At 44.2% G+C, this 24,472-nt stretch overlaps 1 protein-coding gene across 2 annotated transcripts in view; it reads left to right on the forward strand.

Moving 5' to 3' along the window:
- TTC27 (tetratricopeptide repeat domain 27) overlaps positions 1-24,472 on the forward strand; it is a 370,180-nt gene that overhangs the window by 233,551 nt on the left and 112,157 nt on the right. For both annotated transcript variants that reach the window (XM_044290184.1, XM_044290186.1), the window contains one exon: positions 16,047-16,160. In XM_044290184.1, the coding sequence (XP_044146119.1) occupies positions 16,047-16,160 (114 nt within the window). The remainder of the gene's footprint in view (positions 1-16,046; positions 16,161-24,472) is intronic.

Consider the following 24,472-nt stretch of genomic DNA (forward strand, 5'->3'; position numbering starts at 1 on the left):
TAACAATTCTGGAGCCTCTATTCTTATGGCTCTATGTTGTGTTATTCCTTTGTTATTTCTGCTAGAAGTTATGGAAGAATTGCTAGCAGTCTTCAGTAAGGGTACAGAGGGAGGTAACCAGTTGGGGGGGTATACCTGCACAGTCTGACTCTATCCAGTAAGTGCTGCCATTGTCAAACTGTGCAGGTACACCCCCCTCCAATTAGTAAACACTATCGGTGCCCTTACTGCAGACTGCTAGCAATTAATTCATAACTTCTAGTAGAAATAATAAAGGAATGGTACAACATAGAGACATAAGAAAAGAGGCTCCAGAACTGTTATTACATGGGGAAAGCATGAAGCGATTAAAACAGGCATATTAGGAGTGGTGAACGGTCCCCTTTTTAACCAGAAAGGTTGGGACATATACCCTGTATGGTGGCATGCTTACTTTAAAGACTCCCTTTAAGGGATTTGTCAGGATTAGGTCTGGTTTTGCATCCTATCTAAGTTTAAAGGATAAGGCTGAGTTCACACGGGCGAGATTTCCGTGCGGGTGCAATGCGGGAGGTGAACGCATTGCACCCGCACTGAATCCGGCACCATTCATTTCAATGGGGCTGTGCACATGAGCGTTTTTTTTCATGCATCACTTCTGCAATGCTTTAAAATCGCAGCATGTTCTATATTCTGCGTTTTTCACGCAGCCCTGGCCCCATAGAAGTGAATGAGGCTGCGTGAAAAACACATTGCATCTGCAAGCAAGTGCGGGTGCGATGCGTTTTGCACTAATGGTTGCTAAGAGATGTTGTTTGTAAACCTTCAGTTTTTTATCACGCGTGTGAAAAACGCTTCAAAACGCATTGCACCCGCGCTGAAAAAACAGAACAACTAAACGCAATTGCAGACAAAACTGACTGAACTTGCTTGCAAAACAGTGCAAATTTCACTGAACGCATCCTGAGCCAATCCGTCACGTCCGTGTGAACCCAGCCTAACTGTCGTATTTATATATATATTTTTTGGAGTATTGGATTGTGGTGATTAATATCTCCTTGGTGGCCCCATTTCAACTTTTCACTGTGTATTCAATTATCCCTTAATTCCACAGTTTTGTTCCCTGTACTGCCTACTTTTACCTGTGCTTAAAATAGTGTTGCTATGCATGGTCCTATCTGTTGATAGACGGAGCACGCAGAGTGCACGGTCAGATTACTGACAGCCAGGGACTGTAAGTAAATTATTAAAGCCAGGTCCTCCCCAGCAGCTGATAACAGTGCCTGGGCTGTGTGCACTTCTCCCTGTCCCTGCGCTTGGCAGACGCTCCCTCACTCAGCAGAGCTGGAGAAGGCAGAGTTGGAGCAGCGCAGACCAGAGAAGGGAGATCTGCCATCTGCTCAGTGTATAAATGAAAGCAACATGTGGTAAGAGGACCCCTTTGTGCTGCAGGAGATTAACCCTTTAGGGGGGGAGGGCTCTGGTTACTGACACTTTTTTTTTTTTTTGGGGGGGGGGGACTATTGTTACTGGCTAGTGCATGTGAGGAGCTCAATGCATTGTGGGTAGTGAGGGCAGGCGGGATTAGCCTCAGGGTGAGGGCAGTGGCGGCCATCTTAACTGAATAGTAAAATTGCAGTTTTATGCAGACTGGTTGCTAAGGGCTGAATCTTATTACATATGGGGTAAGTCAGTCTAATAGTAACTGATTCTGGAATATCATGTTATTAGTAACTACATATATGAAAATTGAAATTAGGGTCTAAATGTAACAGTTATCCTTTAAAGCCTCATGCACTTGACAGTATCCTCTTTGCAGACTGCAAAATATGGATGCGATATGTGTTCTATTTGCATTTTTGCAGAACAGACATATGGACGAGGAAAGCACACGGATGATCCATGTGCTTTCCGCATCTGTGTGTGCATTAAACAAAAAGATAGAACATGTCCTATACTTGGTGCCAAAATGTGGACTACAGACCTATTGGAGCCAATGTGCCTGCAAAATATGCAGATGCAATATGGACGGTAGCCACAATTTGTGGACCGCAAAATACATATGGTCTTGTGGATGAGGCCTAAGGGGACAATCTACAATACCAGTCTCATCAAGACCTGTGTACTTTTTCACTTTGCTGCAACTTGTATGAATGAAGTGAATCGTAGCTGCTTTGACTTTGTGTTACAACTTCAGTTTGCCTAACGATCTCCAGTATTGGAGATGGCATCTACGGAAGCCAAAATGCAATTAATGAGCGTTGGCTCCGGCTATGAGTGTGTGTGGCGCGTCCAATTTCATGTCTCTTTACAAAAGACACAGCTTTTAACCTTTAGTTTTTTATTCAGTGCTTGATACCAAAGGGAAAAAACAATTAATGTGAATAGAACAACGCTTGCGCTGGTTAATGGATGTTCTCTGCATTGTCAGTGTTAAACCAAGGGAATTTGCTGGAATCACAAACTCGGAGGCAATTTGTATAGCTCTTGCAAACAAGGAACTCATCAGCTGAACTTCTCAATGCCGTGGTGTGTCCTTGGGAACACTTAGTCCTGTCAAAATGAGGCGGTATAAAATAGTGACTGTAGTTATGCAGTAAGACTGTACTATTTTGAGATGATACTATTACATTGAATTCACATATCTGGTGCTTCATTCAACTCTATGGAGCTTCTGGACATGGGGGAATACCAGTGCTTGGCTATCTCCGGCTGTCCCGTATGGTTGAATGAAGCCGCAGACTCGCATATGTTCCTGCCGCTCCATGCAGACAGGGAACACGTGCCCCACATCCTAGTGATCGGCAAGAGCCCCAGCAGTCAGACCCCACTAATCAAACACTGTGAATAGGGGATACATTGTCATCAAGAACAACTCCTATAAAGCATAATTGCAGCCAATAATGAAAGCCTAACTATCATCCTTAAAGCGAATGTCTATGCACAATTGCATAGTTAGCGACAAACTTTGAAATCCCTTTTATACACATGGGGGGGGGGGGGATTTATGTTGTAGAACAGTTGCAAATGACTGATCCGTGCTGCCATAGATTTCATTCCGCTGCACAGAGAGACGGAGGAGGCAGGAAATTTATGACTAGGCCTGTGGCTTATCATAAATGACATGCCTCCTCCATCAGCTTAGGCCCTAGAACTCAGTGCCATAGAGTTAAAAGAGATTGTCCATTCTGGGCTTCTTAGTTCTCCGCTGGTCACCTCCATTTGGTGTCTCTGTTGCTTGCTGTGCCAAACATATGAAGTATATTCACCTCAATTCTCTTTCATTTACGACATGCTAGACACAAGTATTTGTTTGTTTTTGCACCAGATTTTGGTTTTGCACTTACTTTGTACCAGTTTTTAAAACCGGTTTAGGACATAAAATTATACCAGCTCCAAGGTGGTTTATAAAGTGGTGTAACAGTCTGACAGTATAAAGCCCTGTGGCACATTGTGTCCCGAATAGGGATTTTTGTGCCGCATTGTGTCGTTTCTTTACCACTTTCTAAAACAACATCACAGATTTAGACACATCTCACAATCCAAAGGATACATTTGGTACGGGCACAATATTAAATTGCTAAATCTTAATATATCTTCTCTGTTGTATGGGCTACATTCATTAAAGGGATTGTGTCACCTCTTTTTACCCTATAGAGATGCGGACATGCACAACTAGATCGCCGCTAGCATGTCCGCAATATACCTGTCCCATATCTCTGTGTGGTTTTATTGAGTGTAAAAAATGATTTATATATATATGTAAATCAGCCTGGTAAGGAGCCCAAGGGGCTGTACTAACCGTTCTGGAGCCCAGCACCGCCTGTATCCACAAATCTCCTCCTTGCTCACGAAGTCAAATCATCGTAATCTCGCAATGCGCAGTTACTTCCCTGAGGCTGATGCAAGCACTGTGCATCGCGAGATTACGGCGATCTGAGTTTGTGAGCAAGAAGGAGATTCCTGGATACAGGCGGTGCTGGGCTCCTTCGCAGGGGGCGTGGCTGGGCTCCAGAACGGTTAGTACAGCCCCTTGGGCTCCTTACCAGGCTGATTTACATATATATAAAATCTTTTTTTACACTCAATAAAACCACTCAGAGATATGGGACCGGTATATTGCGGACATGCTAGCGGCGATCTAGTCGTGCATGTCCGCATCACTATAGGGTGAAAAAGAGGTGACAGAATCCCTTTAACATTTCATAGGCTTGATGTACAGCAGTGATGGTCAGTTCTCAGTGTTCGCCAGCTAACACATACGGGCTGCCATCTTTAGTAAGGTAGACTCACCTGTCTGGCGATGTACAGGTAAGCCCATACCTGTGCCGCGAGCCGGTCTGAAATCAAATGCGGTCACCGGGAACAGGCAGTTCTGAGAACAGCCGCCGGGGGCCTTCATCGGGCTGTTCTCGGAACTGCCTGCTCCCGGTCACCGCATTTGATTTTTAGACCGGCTCGCGGCACAGGTAAGGGCTTACCTGTGCATCGCCGGACGGGTGAGTCTACCTTACTAAAGATGGCAGCCCGCATGTGTTCACTGACTAACACTGCAAACTGACCATCACTAATGAACAGTTCGGTACACCCTAAAGACATGTTCTAGGTAGTACCTGGTATGTTCACTTTTTATAAAGCAAAAAAAGAGGAGAGAACATTAGTAAATCAGTTGCTTTCAATGTCCAACGTTCTGAGTGTTACCCAGCTTTCTACAGACAAATTGTCCTTCTTATATAGGGTCACATCTACACCTGCTCAATCTCTCCAACCATTCTACCCATGTAAGGGCTATGGTTCATTCTATCCATGAACTGGACAATCCTGATGAGCAGAGCTGTAGGTTGCTTTCAAATATGGAGCCACTGCACTGTTTCATACTTGCACATCTATTTCAACAGTCCTTAAACGTGGTCAAAATGTTGTTCAAAACCTCAATACACAATGATTGTGGGGAATTCTTTATTATATAGGTCTTAGAAGGATGATAAAGTAATGCCAAGAAATTGTAGATGCTTTCTTTTGTAAGGAAAATATGTTTTGTAGTAGCTCCACAATGGTATGAAGAAGGTTGGCCTTTGACTTTTTGCCTTTTAATGGCTGATCTACAATTTGCAGGTTTCAATTCTGAAATGCCCAAAGAGCCTTGCAACTGTTAAGGAATGAATGGGAGATGTTAATGAGTGGCAGATGAAGGACGTAGCTTCTCTTTCACCGGGTGGTATACACAGTCTCAACTGATGTATCCTCAATGGAAAGAATAGGGAAGGGCTGTGAATTTTCATGAGTTATGGCCGCCGTTTCACTATTCAATTGACATGTGTCAGGATGTGGGAGGAGACGATGCTTTGTGAGTCAAATCCTGTCTTGCCATCATGGAAATAAGTCTGGAAGTGCCATTGTGTTATCCCATGTAATAAATGACTGTACATCACGTAAGAGCAATGAGAGCAGCATTGTAATCACCTCCCGGTAACCACTGTATATTTATAGGCAAATCAATACAAATCACCTCCTAGTGCAGGCCACCTCCAACGTGTGAATACAAGTTCCTGGAGAACCAGGTTTTTTTTGTGTCTTACATGTTCATAGGTTTTTGTATGCAAGATGATCATCTGAAAGACCGGTGAGAAATCAGTAATTATTGGTGTTTCAGTTACAAAGAAAATGACAGTGTAATTCAGAAATAGATCTGCTGGTGCCACTGATTGACTATGGTATGAAGTTTCTGGCACACAGTGAGTAATGGAGGAGATATTCTCTAGAAGCATTTGTATGGAGGGGTTGTTCACCCCTAGGGCTTTTTTCTACAGACCTCCCAGTGATGGTAATCATACTTACCGGAACAACCTCCTTACTACTGGGTTCCAGCTCCATCGCTGCCCCGAAGGTTCTGCAGGTCCCAGATCTCCCAGCGTCAGCATCCGTTTTGGATCGGGTCATGTGACTGCTGTAGCCAATGATTCATTTAACCTATTAAACAGGGATTCACATATATAGCCCTAAAGGAAAGCCTTGCAGAAGGCTATAACGCCATGTGAATGCAAGCTTAGAAGGTTCTCATAAACCTGCACAATAGTTTTAAAAACACGCTGGAGATGTATAAAAGAGTCCAGAAACAGGGAGAAGAGTCCACTGTGTGGCTTCTCCCTGCTCTGCTCAGCTTGGTTTGCATACAGGAACTTGTCAATGGAGGGAGCCCTGAATATCAAGCTAAGCAGTTTATGAAACCAGGTGGTGGACTCTTCTCCGTATGTCAAGCTGATTTCTAAAACTATGGGAGAGGTTTATGAATCTGTCTAGGGGGGGGGGGGGGGGGGAATTGATGTTGCCTATAGCAACCAAATCATAGCAAGCTCTCAATTTACATGAGCACCATCGGAAATGAAAGCTGTACTGTGATTGGTTTTCTTCTAGTGTCGCACATCTCGGTGCACGATTTCTAAGAAACGATGCATCATGGCTCTTTGTATAGAGGGAGCCTGTGGTGATTTCATGCTACCTATAGTTCTGGCAGCATAGACCTGATGACAGGTTCCCTTGAAATGGTGTGAATTAAGCTCTTTAGAGTCATCAGTCAGACAGGGTATGAAGGTGGTGACTTGTCTGACATCGTGGACCCCCGCTGTTTAGAGAATGAAGGGCACCAAGTCCCTGTTCTGAACCAGAAATCAGGACAGACATGCACCATCACTCTCTGCAGAGATTAATGGGAGCGTCAGAGCTGGTTGAACAAGCTGGTTTCCGACTGCCCCATTTACCTCTGTAAAAAGGGCAGCACATACACACACTGCTGATAACTGGGTCTTAGGGACGCTTTTTCTCATCAGATTTTAAATACTGACCGATTGGTTCTAAAACTAAATAAGGAGTTCACGTGGAACAAACCTTTTGATTTGGTTCTCAGCTTTAAAATTTTAGTTCATGATATTAGTATTAAGGGAAGAAAATCACCAGTGACCACCAAGCTCCCTTTACATCGGAAGAGCATATTTGTGAGACATATGAAGCGGATCTGCACTAAACAATTCCTCATATCTTAGCTTGTGGGTGTGCCGTGGGTGAATGTTGAAATTTCAGCTTTGGAGTCTGGTTATAATTTAACCCCTTAAGGACTCAGCCCTATTTCACCTTAAGGACTTGGCCATTTTTTGCAAATCTGACCAGTGTCCCTTTAAGTGCTCATAACTTTAAAACGCTTTGACTTACCCAGGCCGTTCTGAGATTGTTTTTTCGTCACATATTGTACTTCATGACACTGCTAAAATTGGGTCAAAAAAGTTAATTTTTTTGCACAAAAAAATAAAATTTTTACAATTTTTTTTGAAAAATTAGCAAATTTCAAAGTTTCAGTTTCTCTACTTCTGTAATACATAGTAATACCCCCAAAAATTGTGATGGCTTTACATTCCCCATATGTCTACTTCATGTGTGTAGCATTTTGGGAATGATATTTTATTTTTTGGGGATGTTACAAGGCTTAGAAGTTTAGAAGCAAATTTTGAAATTTTTCAGAAATCTTCAAAATCCCACTTTTTATGGACCAGTTCAGGTTTGCAGTCATATTGTGAGGCTTAGATAATAGAAACCTCCCAAAAATGACCCCATTCTAGAAACTACACCCCTCAAGGTATTCAAAACAGTTTTTTCAAACTTTATTAACCCTTTAGGTCTTCCACAAGAGTTAATGGCAGATGGAGAAACAATTTAGAAATTTCTATTTTTGGGAAAATTTTCCAATATAATCAATTTTTTCCAGGAGTAAAACAAGGGTTAACTGCCAAACAAAACTCAAAATGGGTTGCCCTGATTCTGTAGTTTGCAGAAACACCCCATATGTGGTCGTAAACTACTGTTTGGCCAAACGGCAGGACATAGAAGGAGGGGAACACCATATGGGTTTTGGAAGGCAGATTTTGCAGGACTGGTTTTGTTTATACCATGTCCCATTTGAAGCCCCCTGTTGCACCCCTAGAATAGAAATTTCAAAAAAGTGACTCCATCTAAGAAAGTACACCCCTCAAGGTATTCAAAACTGGGTTTACAAACTTTGTTAACCCTTTAGGTGTTCCACAAGAGTTAATGGCAGATGGAGAAACAATTTAGAAATTTCTATTTTTTGGAAAATTTTCCAATATAATCAATTTTTTCCAGGAGTAAAACAAGGGTTAACTGCCAAACAAAACTCAAAATGGGTTGCCCTGATTCTGTAGTTTGCAGAAACACCCCATATGTGGTCGTAAACTACTGTTTGGCCAAACGGGAGGACATAGAAGGAGGGGAACGCCATATGGGTTTTGGAAGGCAGATTTTGCAGGACTGGTTTTGTTTATACCATGTCCCATTTGAAGCCCCCTGTTGCACCCCTAGAATAGAAATTTCAAAAAAGTGACTCCATCTAAGAAAGTACACCCCTCAAGGTATTCAAAACTGGGTTTACAAACTTTGTTAACCCTTTAGGTGTTCCACAAGAGTTAATGGCAGATGGAGAAACAATTTAGAAATTTCTATTTTTTGGAAAATTTTCCAATATAATCAATTTTTTCCAGGAGTAAAACAAGGGTTAACTGCCAAACAAAACTCAAAATGGGTTGCCCTGATTCTGTAGTTTGCAGAAACACCCCATATGTGGTCGTAAACTACTGTTTGGCCAAACGGGAGGACATAGAAGGAGGGGAACACCATATGGGTTTTGGAAGGCACATTTTGCAGGACTGGTTTTGTTTATACCATGTCCCATTTGAAGCCCCCTGTTGCACCCCTAGAATAGAAATTTCAAAAAAGTGACTCCATCTAAGAAAGTACACCCCTCAAGGTATTCAAAACTGGGTTTACAAACTTTGTTAACCCTTTAGGTGTTCCACAAGAGTTAATGGCAGATGGAGAAACAATTTAGAAATTTCTATTTTTTGGAAAATTTTCCAATATAATCAATTTTTTCCAGGAGTAAAACAAGGGTTAACTGCCAAACAAAACTCAAAATGGGTTGCCCTGATTCTGTAGTTTGCAGAAACACCCCATATGTGGTCGTAAACTACTGTTTGGCCAAACGGGAGGACATAGAAGGAGGGGAACACCATATGGGTTTTGGAAGGCAGATTTTGCAGGACTGGTTTTGTTTATACCATGTCCCATTTGAAGCCCCCTGTTGCACCCCTAGAATAGAAATTTCAAAAAAGTGACTCCATCTAAGAAAGTACACCCCTCAAGGTATTCAAAACTGGGTTTACAAACTTTGTTAACCCTTTAGGTGTTCCACAAGAGTTAATGGCAGATGGAGAAACAATTTAGAAATTTCTATTTTTTGGAAAATTTTCCAATATAATCAATTTTTTCCAGGAGTAAAACAAGGGTTAACTGCCAAACAAAACTCAAAATGGGTTGCCCTGATTCTGTAGTTTGCAGAAACACCCCATATGTGGTCGTAAACTACTGTTTGGCCAAACGGCAGGACATAGAAGGAGGGGAACGTCATATGGTTTTTGGAAGGCAGATTTTGCTGGACTGGTTTATTTACACCATGTACCCTTTCAAGCCCCCTGATGCACCCCTAGAGTAGAAACTCCATAAAAGTGACCCCATCTAGGAAACTACAGGATAAGGTGGTTGTTGTTTTGGGACTATTTTAGGGGTAAATATGATTTTTGGTTGCTCTATATTACTCTTTTTTGAGGCAATGTAACAAAAAAATTTAATTCTAAAAAATGTTCTACATTCGCTATTTAGTTTTGTGGAACACCTAAAGGGTTAACATAGTTTGTAAAGTAACTTTTGAATACCTTGAGGGGTGTAGTTTCTTAGATGGGGTCACTTTTTTGGAGTTTCTAGTCTAGGCTACATCAGGGGGGGCTTCTAATGGGACATGGTGTCAAAAAAAAAAACTGTCCATCAAAATCTGCCTTCCAGAAACCGTATGGAGTTCCCTTCGTTCTATGCCCTGCCGTGCGGCTATATAGCCATTTACGACCACATATGGGGTGTTTCTGCAAACTACAGAATCAGGGCCATAAATATTGAGTTTTGTTTGGCTGTTAACCCTTGCTTTATTACCGGCAAAAGGGATTCAAATTGAAATTTTGCCCAAAAATGGGTGTTTTGGCACCGTTTTTGTTTTATATTTTTAACACCGTTCATTCGAGGCGTTTGGTCAAATGTTATTTTTATAGCGACGACTTTTACGCACGCGACGATGCCCAATATGTATGGCTCTCAGACTTTGGAGACACTAAGCAGGCATCCTAAAAACTGCGGCCCTCCAGATGTTGTAAAACTACAATTCCCACCATGCCCTGCTGATGGCTGTAGGTTGTCTGGGCATGCTGGGAGTTATAGTTTTACAACATCTGGAGGGCCGCAGTTTGAGGATGCCTGCTCTAAAACTAATATTTTTTTGGGGAAAAAAAATTGTTTCTGTGTCTCCAAAGTCTAAGAGCCATAGTGTTTTATGTTCTCTAGTGGACTGTTGGGGATTATAAAAATTTAGTACTCCATGGAAGTGTGATACTCCCTGAAGCAATCGATAACGCAGAGGCCCGGATGATCGGGGCACGTGTCACATTGAGTGGTGGTGTCCTTCCGTATCCCCCTCTTGTGACACACTCTGCATCTTTTTTGGGTTCGTCCCTTCTTTCCAGTATGGGGGACCACACCTGGAAAGTGTTGGCCAGGGACGATCCGGGCGCCTCCAGTTCCCGAGGTACTCCGGCCTGCTCTTTCCCGGTCCGAAAAGATCAGGTCTTTGAGGACTGCCTCATAGAATTGGAGGAATGTCCCTGTGCTGCCAGCGCTTCGGGATAGTACAAAAGAGTTGTACATGGCAACCTGCACCATGTAGACCGTAACTTTTTTGTACCATGCCCGGGTTTTGCGCATGGCATTATATGGCGTGAGGACTTGATCAGAGAGATCAACTCCTCCCATATACCGATTGTAGTCGACGATACAATCGGGCTTGAGGACCGTTGCCGCGGTACCTCGCACAGGGACTGGGGTGGTGCTGTTACCGTGGATTGTGGACAGCATAAGGACATCCCTCTTGTCCTTATACCTGACCAGCAACAGGTTTCCACTGGTAAGGGCACGGGTCTCACCCCTGGGGATAGGTACCTGGAGGGGGTGGGCAGGGAGGCCGCGCTGATTTTTCCGCACGGTCCCACAAGCGAACGTGGATCTGGCGGCAAGGGACCTGAACAAGGGAATGCTGGTATAAAAGTTATCCACGTACAAGTGGTAACCCTTATCCAGCAGTGGGTGCATAAGGTCCCACACGAGTTTCCCGCTAACACCCAGAGTGGGGGGACATTCTGGGGGTTGAATACGGGAATCTCGCCCCTCGTACACACGAAATTTGTAAGTGTACCCTGAGGTACTCTCACAAATTTTGTATAGCTTCACGCCATACCTCGCCCGCTTTGTGGGAATGTATTGGCGGAAACTGAGTCTCCCCTTGAACGCAACGAGAGACTCATCAACCGCGACCTCCCTTCCAGGTACGTAGGCCTGCTGAAATGTGGCCCCAAAGTGATCGATGACCGGCCGTATCTTATACAGCCGGTCATAGGCAGGATCACCTCGGGGTGGACATGCTGCATTATCGGAATAATGCAGACATTTCCGGATGGCCTCAAACCGGGGACGTGTCATGACCATACTGTACAGTGGGGTCTGGTATAGGACGTCCCCACTCCAGTATTGCCTGACACTGGGTTTTTGGACTAGACCCATATGCAGCACGAGGCCCCAAAATGTCCTCGTTTCGGCTGCACTGACCGGCGTCCAGCCACCGGGTCTAGCCAAAAATGAGCCTGGGTTTTGAGCGACGAACTGTTGGGCGTACAGATTCGTCTGCTCCACCATCAAATTCACCAGTGGGTTACTGAAAAAAAAACTAAAAAAGTCTATTTCAGTAAACCCCACTGTGGGAATCTGGATTCCAGGATTGCCAGCGAAATCCGGAATCTCAGGCTCAAAGTCCACTGGGGGACACCAGCTAAGTTCATCGGCAGGGGGCTCCGGTGAACTTATTTGGTGGGCCGGGAAACCAGTACGAACCCCAGGGCGGCTCGTACTAGGGTGGGCCACAGGATCCCTAGCATGTGTGGCCCCTGGCTCCGCCTGGCGGCGTCTCCGCCGCCTTGGTGGCTCATCGTCATCCGATGATGATGAGGAGGATGCGGATGACAGAAGGAATGTGGGGTCATCCTCATCCTCACTGGGGCTCTCGGAGTCGGAGGCAATCTGGGCGTATGCCTCCTCGGCCGAGAACACCCGGCGGGCCATGGGTGTGTGTGCGTGTAGGTGTGCGTGTGTGGAAACCTTTATTATATGTGCGTGTGTGTGGGGGCAACGGGTGTTCGCGTACTAAAAAAAGGAAAATAAAGGGGCAAGTGTTAGGAAAAAAAAAAAAAAAAGTTCAAAGTTGCTGATCAGCGGTACAACGCTGATCAGCGGTGGGGCAGGCGATGCGCTAACAGTGGACGGACGCTAAAGTGCCGACCAGTCAGCGAACGCAGAAAAATAAAAAAAAAGTGGTGGTAAGGGGGCTAGTGGTGAGGGGGGGGGGCTGGGGGAGGGCTGGTGGGGGGATGGGTGGGGGGGGGGTGGGGGGGGCTGGTGGTGGTGGGGGGCTGGTAGGGGGGGGCAAGTGGCAGGGGGGGCTCTGGGGTCTGATAGATGGATCAAAAAAGTTTTGTGTAAAAGTTCTTTTTTTTTTTTTTTTTTCCTAACTAACTTTTCCCTTCTTTCCCTTCCTAATGGTGCCTCTCCCTCACTGACCCTAACCTACCTGAGTGGCGATGGGTGCAGGAGGGTGATGGATGCCGATTAGGGGGACACAGGAGCTGGTGCTGGACGATGCTGCACGGTCAGGGTGCTGGACAGGAAGAGGAGGGGAGAGAGGAGCGCAGGAAGTTTGAATCTCGCGCCTCTCTCCCCTGCACCAATCAGCACCCTGGACAGCAGTGTTCAGCACCAGGGCCAGCACCGCCTCCTCAAATCCTCGGACTGCGATTGGTGGTGTAAAATTACGCCACCGATCGCAGTCTTTTTCCGGTTCATCGGGTCACAGCACACCCGAATGGACCGGAAACGCAGAAAACCGCAGGTCTGAATGGACCTGCGGTTTTCTGCGATCGTCTATACGGGGGGGTCAAATGACCCCCCCCTGCGTTGTTACGGGATGCCGGCTGAATGATTTCAGCCGGCATCCCGTTCCGATTAACCCCCGCGGCGCCGGAATCGCGAATTAAAGCCATGACGTACCGGTACGTCATGGGTCCTTAAGGATTCGGGAAACATGCCGTACCGATACGTCATGGGTCCCTAAGGGGTTAAAGGAGTTTTCTGACCCCAAAATTATGACCATGAAGTGAGCAGTACACGGGTCATTAATAACCCTCTGTTCCTGTACCAAAGCTGGCCGGACCCCACCGCTGTCTACTTTCTGGTCCAGCGATAATGCTTCAACACAGAGGGGACATGTGACTACTGCAGCCAATCACAAGCTGCAGAGTTGACCTGCCACAGCTGGTGATTGGCTGCATTTGTCACATGCTCCTGTGTTGCCACTTAATTGCTGAATCAGGAAGGAGAGATCAACCATCGATCTGACAGCATCAGTATGGGACCGGTAGAGGAACCCATGAGGTAAGTATTATTATTTGTATTTTTTTAAACACCACTATTAGTAGTTTTGAAAGTAATTTTTTTCCGGCTGGAAATCCCCTTTCAATCAGCGGTACTGTTATATTATAAAACAGAAGTCCCATGCAATGCTGCTGAATTGGATTCTCCTACTACAAAGTCAGCAGATACTCTTTCCGTATTGCATCCTTTTACACTGCTGCCACATTTGAGGGTTTTTTTATGTAAGCACTTTTACTTTTTATGGTGAGTAATACTCTAACATTATGTTCTGCTGGTGGATGACTTTTTGTCCCATGAGCATTTCTGTAGTAAAAAGCTGTTGACACCCTAGGAAGGGCAGTGGATATCCCTGAGCAGAAAACACCCACTGAACAGGAACACAAGTGCTGCTATCATTTCCTAGCCTCTCGCATGAATCTGATAAACTTTTATTATGTATTGGATCTTAACTATGTGTTCACCATTATATTTTATGCCTTAATGGGGTTGTGCCATGAAAAATAATATACTATTATATTTTTCAAACCTGGAGCTGAATACTTTTGTAATTGCATGTAATAAAAAATGCGGTATAGCCGGTGAGCTATTCAATGAAACGTGTCTGGGTAGTGCCACCTGTTTCTTCAGTTCTTTATTTCTTGTGCACCTCACTAAGGTTTAAATCGTCACCTGTCACCAGCAATATGTACTATTGGAAGCTGTGGCAGTTACAGGGAGAGAACTGGAGCAGAAAGGACACGTCCCTGGGCTGTCAGCCTGAAATAAATCTAGCAGAACAATTAAAGCAATAAATGGGGATATCCCTGGACCCATGTGAGGTACAGGGCTGGTTCTAGCTTTGTTAGAAAAATATATGATGTCCGATTTTCATTTTTTACATCAATCATACCATAACCCCATCTGAAAATGTATGGAATAACGATAGGACAGTGATGGTGAACCTTTTACAGACCGAGTGCCTAAACTGCAACATAACCCACTTATTTATCGCAAAGTGCCAACACAGCAATTTACCTTGAATACTACAGTCCAATATAGTATATCTTCCATGTACTTTATCATTTATCAACAATATCCTGCCTACATTCAGTGCACTGCACGTGCTGTTCATGGTGCGCCCTGCGCTAATGACTGACAGGAGAAGTCTAAGGCGTATTGGTACAACATAGACGTTTTCCAGGGTGTGGGTGCCCACAGAGAGGGCTCTGAGTGCCGCCTCTGGCACCCGTGCCATAGGTTCGCCATCACTGCGATAGGATATGCCATAAATATCTGATGGGTGTGGGTCCCACTTCTCAGGAAGAAGGCCCCACATTGAATGGAGAGCACGCAGCACAAGCATCACTATGGGACTTCTGAAAAATTAAATTTTCTGAAGTCTCATAACAATAAATGGAGATAGCAGCTCATGCATAGCTTGATCTCCATTCTCAGTGGGGCCCCATTGTTAAGATAGGAACAGGTCCAGATGGGACAACCCCTTTAATAACCAGACACCTTTACCTTTATCTCTATCGTGGCTGCAGATCCTGTCCTGACCAGGGGTCTAACGATCAGATCTAACAGTGTAAGCACCACTCATAAGACCCACAGTTGGGCTGGGGTTTGTGTCTGCAGCAGTACCCGTGGCTTTATTTAGGTCTTTTCACACTACTTTATTGGCTTCTGTTCAACGTTTATGCTGTGAAAAACTCCCAGCGTTAAATTGTGCAGTGCCATCTAACTTCTAGACTATTGTGAAATCCATTTAATGCATACATTTTTAAAGGATGTGTCTGGATGGAATGGTGCAGTCTGCTCTGCTATTCCATCCAGCAAAAAAAGACAACAACAGTTTATACAAGCCAAATAGAGGCCAAAAGCCTCTGTCTGGTGAGTGAGGGCCTATGGGTTTGTTTAACGTATGTGCCAAGAATAGTGCTGAGCGAACTTTGTGTTTCAAGTTTGGTGTACAAGGTTTGGGTTATCTAGGAATTCCGTTATGGATTCCGCTACTATGGACCATAACTTATGTGGCCCGTGGAACACAAAGTTCGCTCATCCCTAGCGAAGAACCTTTGTTAACATTTGCTAACACTCTTCAAACACTCGTATGAAACTGGCCTTGGATAAATGGAATCAAGCTACAAAAAAAACACCTTCCACTCTGCAGTACTCAGAACATGCTTGCATGTCCGTACCAGTATCGACACACCCTGTGATCGGATTGTGGGCAAGTTCTTTTATTAAATTGAATGTATGCACATTTTGTGCTAATTTATGCATGAAATGCATCTTTGGTTGTTTGTATAGAGAATGAAACCCATAGGATGGCATATTATCTAGTACTGTATATACAAGCTGTTGAATTTCTCATAATATATATTTTTTCAGCATAATTATTGTCTTGCTAATATCACATATGTAATTATCTCCTCCAATTTCAGTGTTTACTGTCGCAACCCAAATTTTGGGCCATCCAGACCTCTGCATTAATTTTGAGGACCAAATTAGAGAAGGGAAGTTCTCGACGAGTGGAACGAGCAATGATGCAGACGCAGGTAAGAGCAGTCATCTATAGTATATATCAAAACCTTTTCCTGATCTAAAGAGTATCATATTCAAATTGACCGTATCGATCCCTGGCTATAAAATACCAATATTGGTTTTGCAGCTCTTTATCAAGCCCTACGACTTCTTTCTATCATTGGTGGTGGACGATTAGCAGAGCTGTCTATTTATGCAAGAAAAAGTGTAGGATTATTTTACCTATCTCCTGATCATTTATACACACAATATTTAAAGCATATATCTACCTTTGGACTAGGGGTGCACCGAAATGAAAATTCTGGTCCGAAACCGAAAATTCAGGATACCCCTTGACCGAAACCGAAACTGCCTTTTTGCCCAAATACTTTTAAAAGACCCCCCACCCCATAACAGTGCCATCCACAGACCCCCACCCACCCCATAACAGTGCCATCCACAGACCCCCACCCACCCCATAACAGTGCCATCCACAGACCCCCCCACCTCATAACAGTGCCATCCACAGACCCCCACCCACCCCATAACAGTGCCATCCACAGACCCCCACCCACCCCATAACAGTGCCATCCACAGACCCCCACCCACCCCATAACAGTGCCATCCACAGACCCCCCCCACCTCATAACAGTGCCATCCACAGACCCCCACCCACCCCATAACAGTGCCATCCACAGACCCCCCCCCCCACCTCATAACAGTGCCATCCACAGACCCCCACCCACCCCATAACAGTGCCATCCACAGACCCCCCCATTGTACAATTAATAGAAAATAGCGGGGAGGGACTGGGAGGAGGAGCTGGGGTCCGGTGCGTTCACTGTGCTCCGGCCCCCAGCTCCAGTAGTTATAAAAAGTGTGCAATTACTACGGATTCTATTCATGAGGCCCCCTCTACGCACATCCTACTCACAGGGCTGTTATCTTAATGCTGGCCGGCCGGGCAGACGAGCGGCAGCGTCACGACTGACGTCACATGCCTGCGCCGCCTCCTTCATTCAGAAAGTAGGCCGGGCACATGACGTCCGTCGTGACGCTGCCGCTCGTCTGCCCGGCCGGCCAGCACAGCCCTGTGAGTAGGATGTGCGTAGAGGGGGCCTCATGAATAGAATCCGTATTAATTGCACACTTTTTATAACTACTGGAGCTGGGGGCCGGAGCACAGTGAACGCACCGGCCCCCAGCCCCTCCTCCCAGTCCCTCCCCGCTATTTTCTGCCGATACGTACAAATATCGGCCGAAATGGATTAGGTGCATTTTCGGCCGATATTTTCGGCTGCCGGAATTTCTGTGCACCCCTACTTTGGACATCATTGTACTGTACTGTAGCAGTTTAAAATAAAAAAACATTACTCTTCCATCTCTGAAGATGCTTTCATGATATATTAAACCTCCACAAATTTGTGGAACTCAGTATTCTATAAAAATAATAAGCTGTATTAAATATTACATGCTTTATAAAATATTAAAATCAACATTATACAGTTTTTTATGGATCCTCAGTAAATTATCAACAATGTAGATACTCAGAAAAAAAGGGAAATCTACCCACGTAATTAACTACATGAGAATATTGGTTGCAAAAAATGAAGTGAACAGTCTACCAGCAACTGAGAATCAATCCTTACCATGATATCATACCAAAATGTAAGAAGATATAAGTAACTCCATGATTAAGCAAATAACTCCACCCTGCAAGGGACAGGGTGCCTTGTCCCCAAAACACGAGTGACTTCATCAGCAGTGGCTTCTGAAAAAAGCAGCGGTGGAACAAATGAGAAGCTGAGATCTAGGTCTAGCCCCCATAAAAGATTGGGGTCAGTTTACTAGTGTGATTGTATATAGACACAATTGCACCAAAATGGTCACATTTCTGGGGTATAAGGTCACATCAGGTTTATTTATGAAACAAATGGGCCAAAAGGAATAATCCTCGGTGCTTAGCTTGCATCTTTCAGTTTTCCAGCTCGACAGGGTGAAGGGGGCCTACTGGAAAGGGGATGTGGCCTAGCAGAAACCAGGCATGGCTTAAAGTGCAATAACATACGCCAAGAAAGACCATCAATAGTTGTTATAAAGTTAGAAAACATGATCTATCCATTAATCAGATTTATCATACGTATGAGCCATTGTGATAGACTTGACTGATCTTTAGACTGTCTAGTCTACATATACACTGTCTACATTTTAAACAGAATTAGTACATTTGCCTCATTGTTTAAAGGAGTTGTCTCATCTCAGACAATGAGGGCATATCTGTAGGATATGCCCTCATTGTCTGATAGGTGCGAGACCCGCACCTATATTGAGAACGGAGTCCGAAAGTGGTAGAGGTAGTGGGGAGAGCGCTTTGTAGGGGCCAGACCGGAGTCCTCCAGCCACCACTTTGCAGGGCTCCATTTCTGATATGGGTGCAGGTCCCAGCAGTGGTAACCGCACCTATAAGACAATGGGGGTATATTTTAGCGATATGCCCCCATTGTCCGAGATGAGACAACCCCTACATACCTGTAGGAGGACAGATATAAACTGGATTTATAGAGTAATATCACTAGTATTGTTGAGCGAACTTTGTGTTTCAAGTTCAGCGTGGAAAGTTCGGGTGCAGGTTATCTAAGAATAACTTATGGTTCGTGGTAGTAGAATCCAAGACTGAATTCTTAGATTAACCGAACTTTGTATGCCGAACTTTAAACACAAAGTTCGCTCAAAACTAATCACTACATTTTCTTCATCGAAAACATGTGATTATCATCAATAAGCAGTTTTGACTTAAAAGTTATGGCAGCAGATTGTGAACCAGCATGCACTGAATTACTATTTGCACCTAATATTTAACTTGTAGGCATTGAGCTTGGAGTGCAGCTTTGTATTGTTTAGCTGATGTCCATTTTACTTCGGCATACACCCTGTTTTTAATTTTCTTAAAGTATTTTGTTTTGTCTGGACATATCATTCCTGGCAAGCGAGCTTGGCTCTGAGTATAATAATATAATGCCTATTCATTGCACTGTTGTGTAGATCGTATATTAGAAAGACTTGGCTCGGGTTCAGCGCACTTTGAAAGCATTACATTGTTCCTAGATTTGTTTTCAAGTCCTTTTCTTTTGTCAGTTCAGTGCCAGGGTCTATGCATTACTGCTCGCTGTCTCTGCATGCACAAGCCAGCCGCTTTTTGTCTTGCTTACAGTGGAAACAAATGACTCCTCCCTGTAATTATTGGATGTAATCATATTATTTTCATGAATTTGACAGGTGGAATTTCTGAGGCATTGTCATTACATGTGCAGTACAGAGGAGAAACGTTTAAGCTCATTTAACTAATGCTGACAGTATAGATGGATGTCCATGGAAGTTATTTCTCTGTCGACACTTCCTCCTATACTAGGAGAATGAGAAAATTATTGGTTTTAGTGACCAATCTATACAAATCTCTGTCCATTATTTGTAACCGAAAATACAGTTATGGCTATGTTCAGTAGTGATGGTTTTCCTGTACAGAATCCGCACCAAAATTTCAGTTTTAAAGAACATCTCTTTCACAAGTTTTTTTTTAAATAAAAGCAGTTTTAAAATAAAATAAAGTTGCAATTACCCTAGTAAAGGAAAATGTTATGAAATCCCAGAAACATTTCTCTCTCTTGTTCAAAGCGTAAGATGCCTATGTTTAAAGTAATATTAACCACTTCAGCCCCGCTAGGTGAAACCCCCTTCATGACCAGAGCACTTTTTACACTTCGGCACTACACTACTTTCACCGTTTATCGCTCGGTCATGCAACTTACCACCCAAATGAATTTTACCTCCTTTTCTTCTCACTAATGGAGCTTTCATTTGGTGGTATTTTATTGCTGCTGACATTTTTACTTTTTTTGTTATTAATCAAAATGTAACGATTTTTTTGCAAAAAAATGACATTTTTCACTTTCAGCTGTAAAATTTTGCAAAAAAAAACAACATCCATATATAAATTTTTCGCCAAATTTATTGTTCTACATGTCTTTGATAAAAAAAAAATGTTTGGGCAAAAAAAAAATGGTTTGGGTAAAAGTTATAGCATTTACAAACTATGGTACAAAAATGTGAATTTCCGCTTTTTGAAACAGCTCTGACTTTCTGAGCACCTGTCATGATTCCTGAGGTTCTACAATGCCCAAACAGTAGAAAACCCCCACAAATGACCCCATTTCGGAAAGTAGACACCCTAAGGTATTCGCTGATGGGCATAGTGAGTTCATAGAACTTTTTATTTTTTGTCACAAGTTAGCGGAAAATGATGATGATTTTATTTTTTTTATTTTTTCTTACAAAGTCTCATATTCCACTAACTTGCGACAAAAAATAAAAAATTCTAGGAACTCGCCATGCCCCTCACGGAATACCTTGGGGTGTCTTCTTTCCAAAATGGGGTCACTTGTGGGGTAGTTATACTGCCCTGGCAATTTAGGGGCCCAAATGTGTGAGAAGAACTTTGCAATCAAAATGTGTAAAAAATGACCGGTGAAATCCAAAAGGTGCACTTTGGAATATGTGCCCCTTTGCCCACCTTGGCAGCAAAAAAGTGTGACACATCTGGTATCGCCGTACTCAGGAGAAGTTGGGGAATGTGTTTTGGGGTGTCATTTTACATATACCCATGCTGGGTGAGAAAAATATCTTGGTCAAATGCCAACTTTGTATAAAAAAATGGGAAAAGTTGTCTTTTGCCAAGATATTTCTCTCATCCAGCATGGGTATATGTAAAATGACACCCCAAAACACATTCCCCAACTTCTCCTGAGTACGGCGATACCAGATGTGTCACACTTTTTTGCTGCCAAGGTGGGCAAAGGGGCACATATTCCAAAGTGCACCTTTCAGATTTTGCAGGCCATTTTTTACACATTTTGATTGCAAGGTACTTCTCACACATTTGGGCCCCTAAATTGCCAGGGCAGTATAACTACGCCACAAGTGACCCCATTTTGGAAAGAAGACACCCCAAGGTATTCCGTGAGGGGCACTGCGAGTTCCTAGAATTTTTTATTTTTTGTCACAAGTTAGCGGAAAATGATGATTTTTTTTTTCTCTTTTTTCCTTACAAAGTCTCATATTCCACTAACTTGCGACAAAAAATAAAAAATTCTAGGAACTCGCCATGCCCCTCACGGAATACCTTGGGGTGTCTTCTTTCCAAAATGGGGTCACTTGTGGCGTAGTTATACTGCCCTGGCAATTTAGGGGCCCATATGTGTGAGAAGTACTTTGCAATCAAAATCTGTAAAAAATGACCGGTGAAATCCGAAAGGTGCACTTTGGAATATGTGCCCCTTTGCCCACCTTGGCATCAAAAAAGTGTCACACATCTGGTATCGCCGTACTCAGGAGTAGTTGGGGAATGTGTTTTGGGGTGTCATTTTACATATACCCATGCTGGGTGAGAGAAATATCTTGGCAAAAGACAACTTTTCCCATTTTTTTATACAAAGTTGGCATTTGACCAAGATATTTTTCTCACCCAGCATGGGTATATGTAAAATGACACCCCAAAACACATTCCCCAACTTCTCCTGAGTACGGAGATACCAGATGTGTGACACTTTTTTGCAGCCTAGATGCGCAAAGGGGCCCAAATTCCTTTTAGGAGGGCATTTTTAGACATTTGGATCCCAGACTTCTTCTCACGCTTTAGGGCCCCTAAAAAGCCAGGGCAGTATAAATACCCCACATGTGACCCCACTTTGGAAAGAAGACACCCCAAGGTATCCAATGAGGGGCCTGGCAAGTTCATAGAATTTTTTTTTTTTTGCATAAGTTAGCGGAAATTGATTATTTTTTTTTTTCTCACAAAGTCTCACTTTCCGCTAACTTAGGACAAAAATTTTAATCTTTCATGGACTCAATATGCCCCTCAGCAAATACCTTGGGGTGTCTTCTTTCCAAAATGGGGTCAGTTGTGGGGTGTTTGTACTGCCCTGGCATTTGAGGGTCTCCGCAATCATTACATGTATGGCCAGCATTAGGAGTTTCTGCTATTCTCCTTATATTGAGCATACAGGTAATGAGATTTTTTTTTCCGTTCAGCCTCTGGGCTGAAAGAAAAAAATGAACGCCACAGATTTCTTCATTCGCATCGATCAATGTGGATGAAAAAATCTGTGCCAAAAAAAAAAAATGGAGGGGAAAGGCGTCTGCCAGGACATAGGAGCTCCGCCCTACATCCATACCCACTTAGCTCGTATGCCCTGGCAAACCAGATTTCTCCATTCACATCAATCGATGTGGATGAATAAATCATTGCCGGGATTTATTTTTTTATTTTTATATATATATATATACAAAGTGCTTGCCAAAGCATAGGAACGCCGCCTCCTCCTCAGCTCGTATGCCTCGGCAAACGTATCTGTCACTGCAGAGGAGAAAATCCCGTCTTGCAGCGCCGCATACACCGACTTGCGTGTAATCTGACAGCAGCGCAATGCTTCTGTCAGAATGCACATCGGTGCTGCAGCTAGTCAATCGGTTGGTCCACCTGGAAGGTAAAAAAAAGAAAAAACCAGGCCGCAACGCAAAAATTTTATTAACTTTGCAACAGAACATATAAACTTTAACTTTTTTAACTGAACATTAACGTGTTTGCTTACTGGTGTGTTTTTTTTTTTTTTTACCTTTATAGAACAAACCTCTCCTTCCCCATGGGTCAATGTGCAAAGCGCAAATCGCCCAAAGATGTGGCGAAGTGCGTTATGCACTTTGTCCCATGTGAAAGGAGACGTTTGCAGCAGCAGTGAGTGAATGGGCCCTAATAGCCCTGTGTGCCTGTCCTGGTGAGATGATTCCTATGCTAATAGTGTACCTGTGAGTGGTACTTCCGGAAACACTCTCCAAAGCATAGGGCAGGGTGGTCCGGACAGTCAGGACAGAAATAGCGGGTGTCACGCCTTATTCCACTCCTGCTACAGACACGACATCTTTTTCGGGATGACTGTTGGGTTGAGGTACCAGGAACGACATTGGGGAAATGTCGCTCGTGTAGACGGCTAACTACACTGGTGGTTGGGGCCACGGAACCTCCTGGATACAGGAGGTTCTCGATGATCTCTTCCTGAAATTTGAGGAAGGATCCAGTTCTCCCAGCCTTACTGTAGAGAACAAAACTATTGTACAGAGCCAATTGAATTAAATATACAGACACCTTCTTATACCAGCGTCTGGTGCGTCGGGAAACTAAATACGGAGACAACATCTGGTCATTGAAGTCGACCCCTCCCATGTGGAGGTTATAGTCGTGGACTGAGAGGGGCTTTTCAATGACACGGGTTGCTCGCTCAATTTGTATTGTCGTGTCTGCGTGAATGGAGGAGAGCATGTAAACGTCACGCTTGTCTCTCCATTTCACCGCGAGCAGTTCTTCGTTACACAGTGCGGCCCTCTGCCCCCTTGCAAGACGGGTGGTAACGAGCCGTTGGGGGAAGCCCGCGCGACTAGTTCGCGCGGTACCACAGGCGCCAATCCGTTCTAGAAACAAATGCCTAAAGAGGGCCACACTTGTGTAAAAATTGTCCACATAAAGATGGTACCCCTTGCCGAATAAGGGTGACACCAAGTCCCAAACTGTCTTCCCACTGCTCCCCAGGTAGTCAGGGCAACCGACCGGCTCCAGGGTCTGATCTTTTCCCTCATAGACCCGAAATTTGTGGGTATAGCCTGTGGCCCTTTCACAGAGCTTATACAATTTGACCCCATACCGGGCGCGCTTGCTTGGGATGTATTGTTTGAAGCCAAGGCGCCCGGTAAAATGTATCAGGGACTCGTCTATGCAGATGTTTTGCTCTGGGGTATAAATATCTGCAAATTTCTGGTTGAAATGGTCTATGAGGGGCCGAATTTTGTGGCGCCGGTCAAAAGCAGGGTGGCCCCTGGGACGGGAGGCGGTGTTGTCACTAAAGTGCAGGAACCGCAGGATGGCCTCAAAACGTGCCCTGGACATGGCAGCAGAGAACATGGGCATGTGATGAATCGGGTTCGTGGACCAATATGACCGCAATTCATGCTTTTTTGTCAGGCCCATGTTGAGGAGGAGGCCCAGAAAAGTTTTAAGTTTGGAAACTTGGACTGGTTTCCACCGGAAAGGCTGGGCATAAAAGCTTCCCGGGTTAGCGGTGATAAATTGTGTGGCATACCTGTTTGTTTCGGCCACAACTATGTCTAAAAGCTCCGCAGTCAAGAACAGCTCAAAAAATCCCAGGGCCGAACAGATCTGAGCCGTCTCAACCCGAACTCCAGACTGGGCAGTGAAAGGGAAAACTACAGGTGCGGCTGAAGTTGGGGACTGCCAATCAAGGTT

This window comes from Bufo gargarizans, chromosome 4 (genome assembly GCF_014858855.1).
Source record: "Bufo gargarizans isolate SCDJY-AF-19 chromosome 4, ASM1485885v1, whole genome shotgun sequence".
Taxonomy (NCBI): Eukaryota; Metazoa; Chordata; class Amphibia; order Anura; family Bufonidae; genus Bufo; species Bufo gargarizans.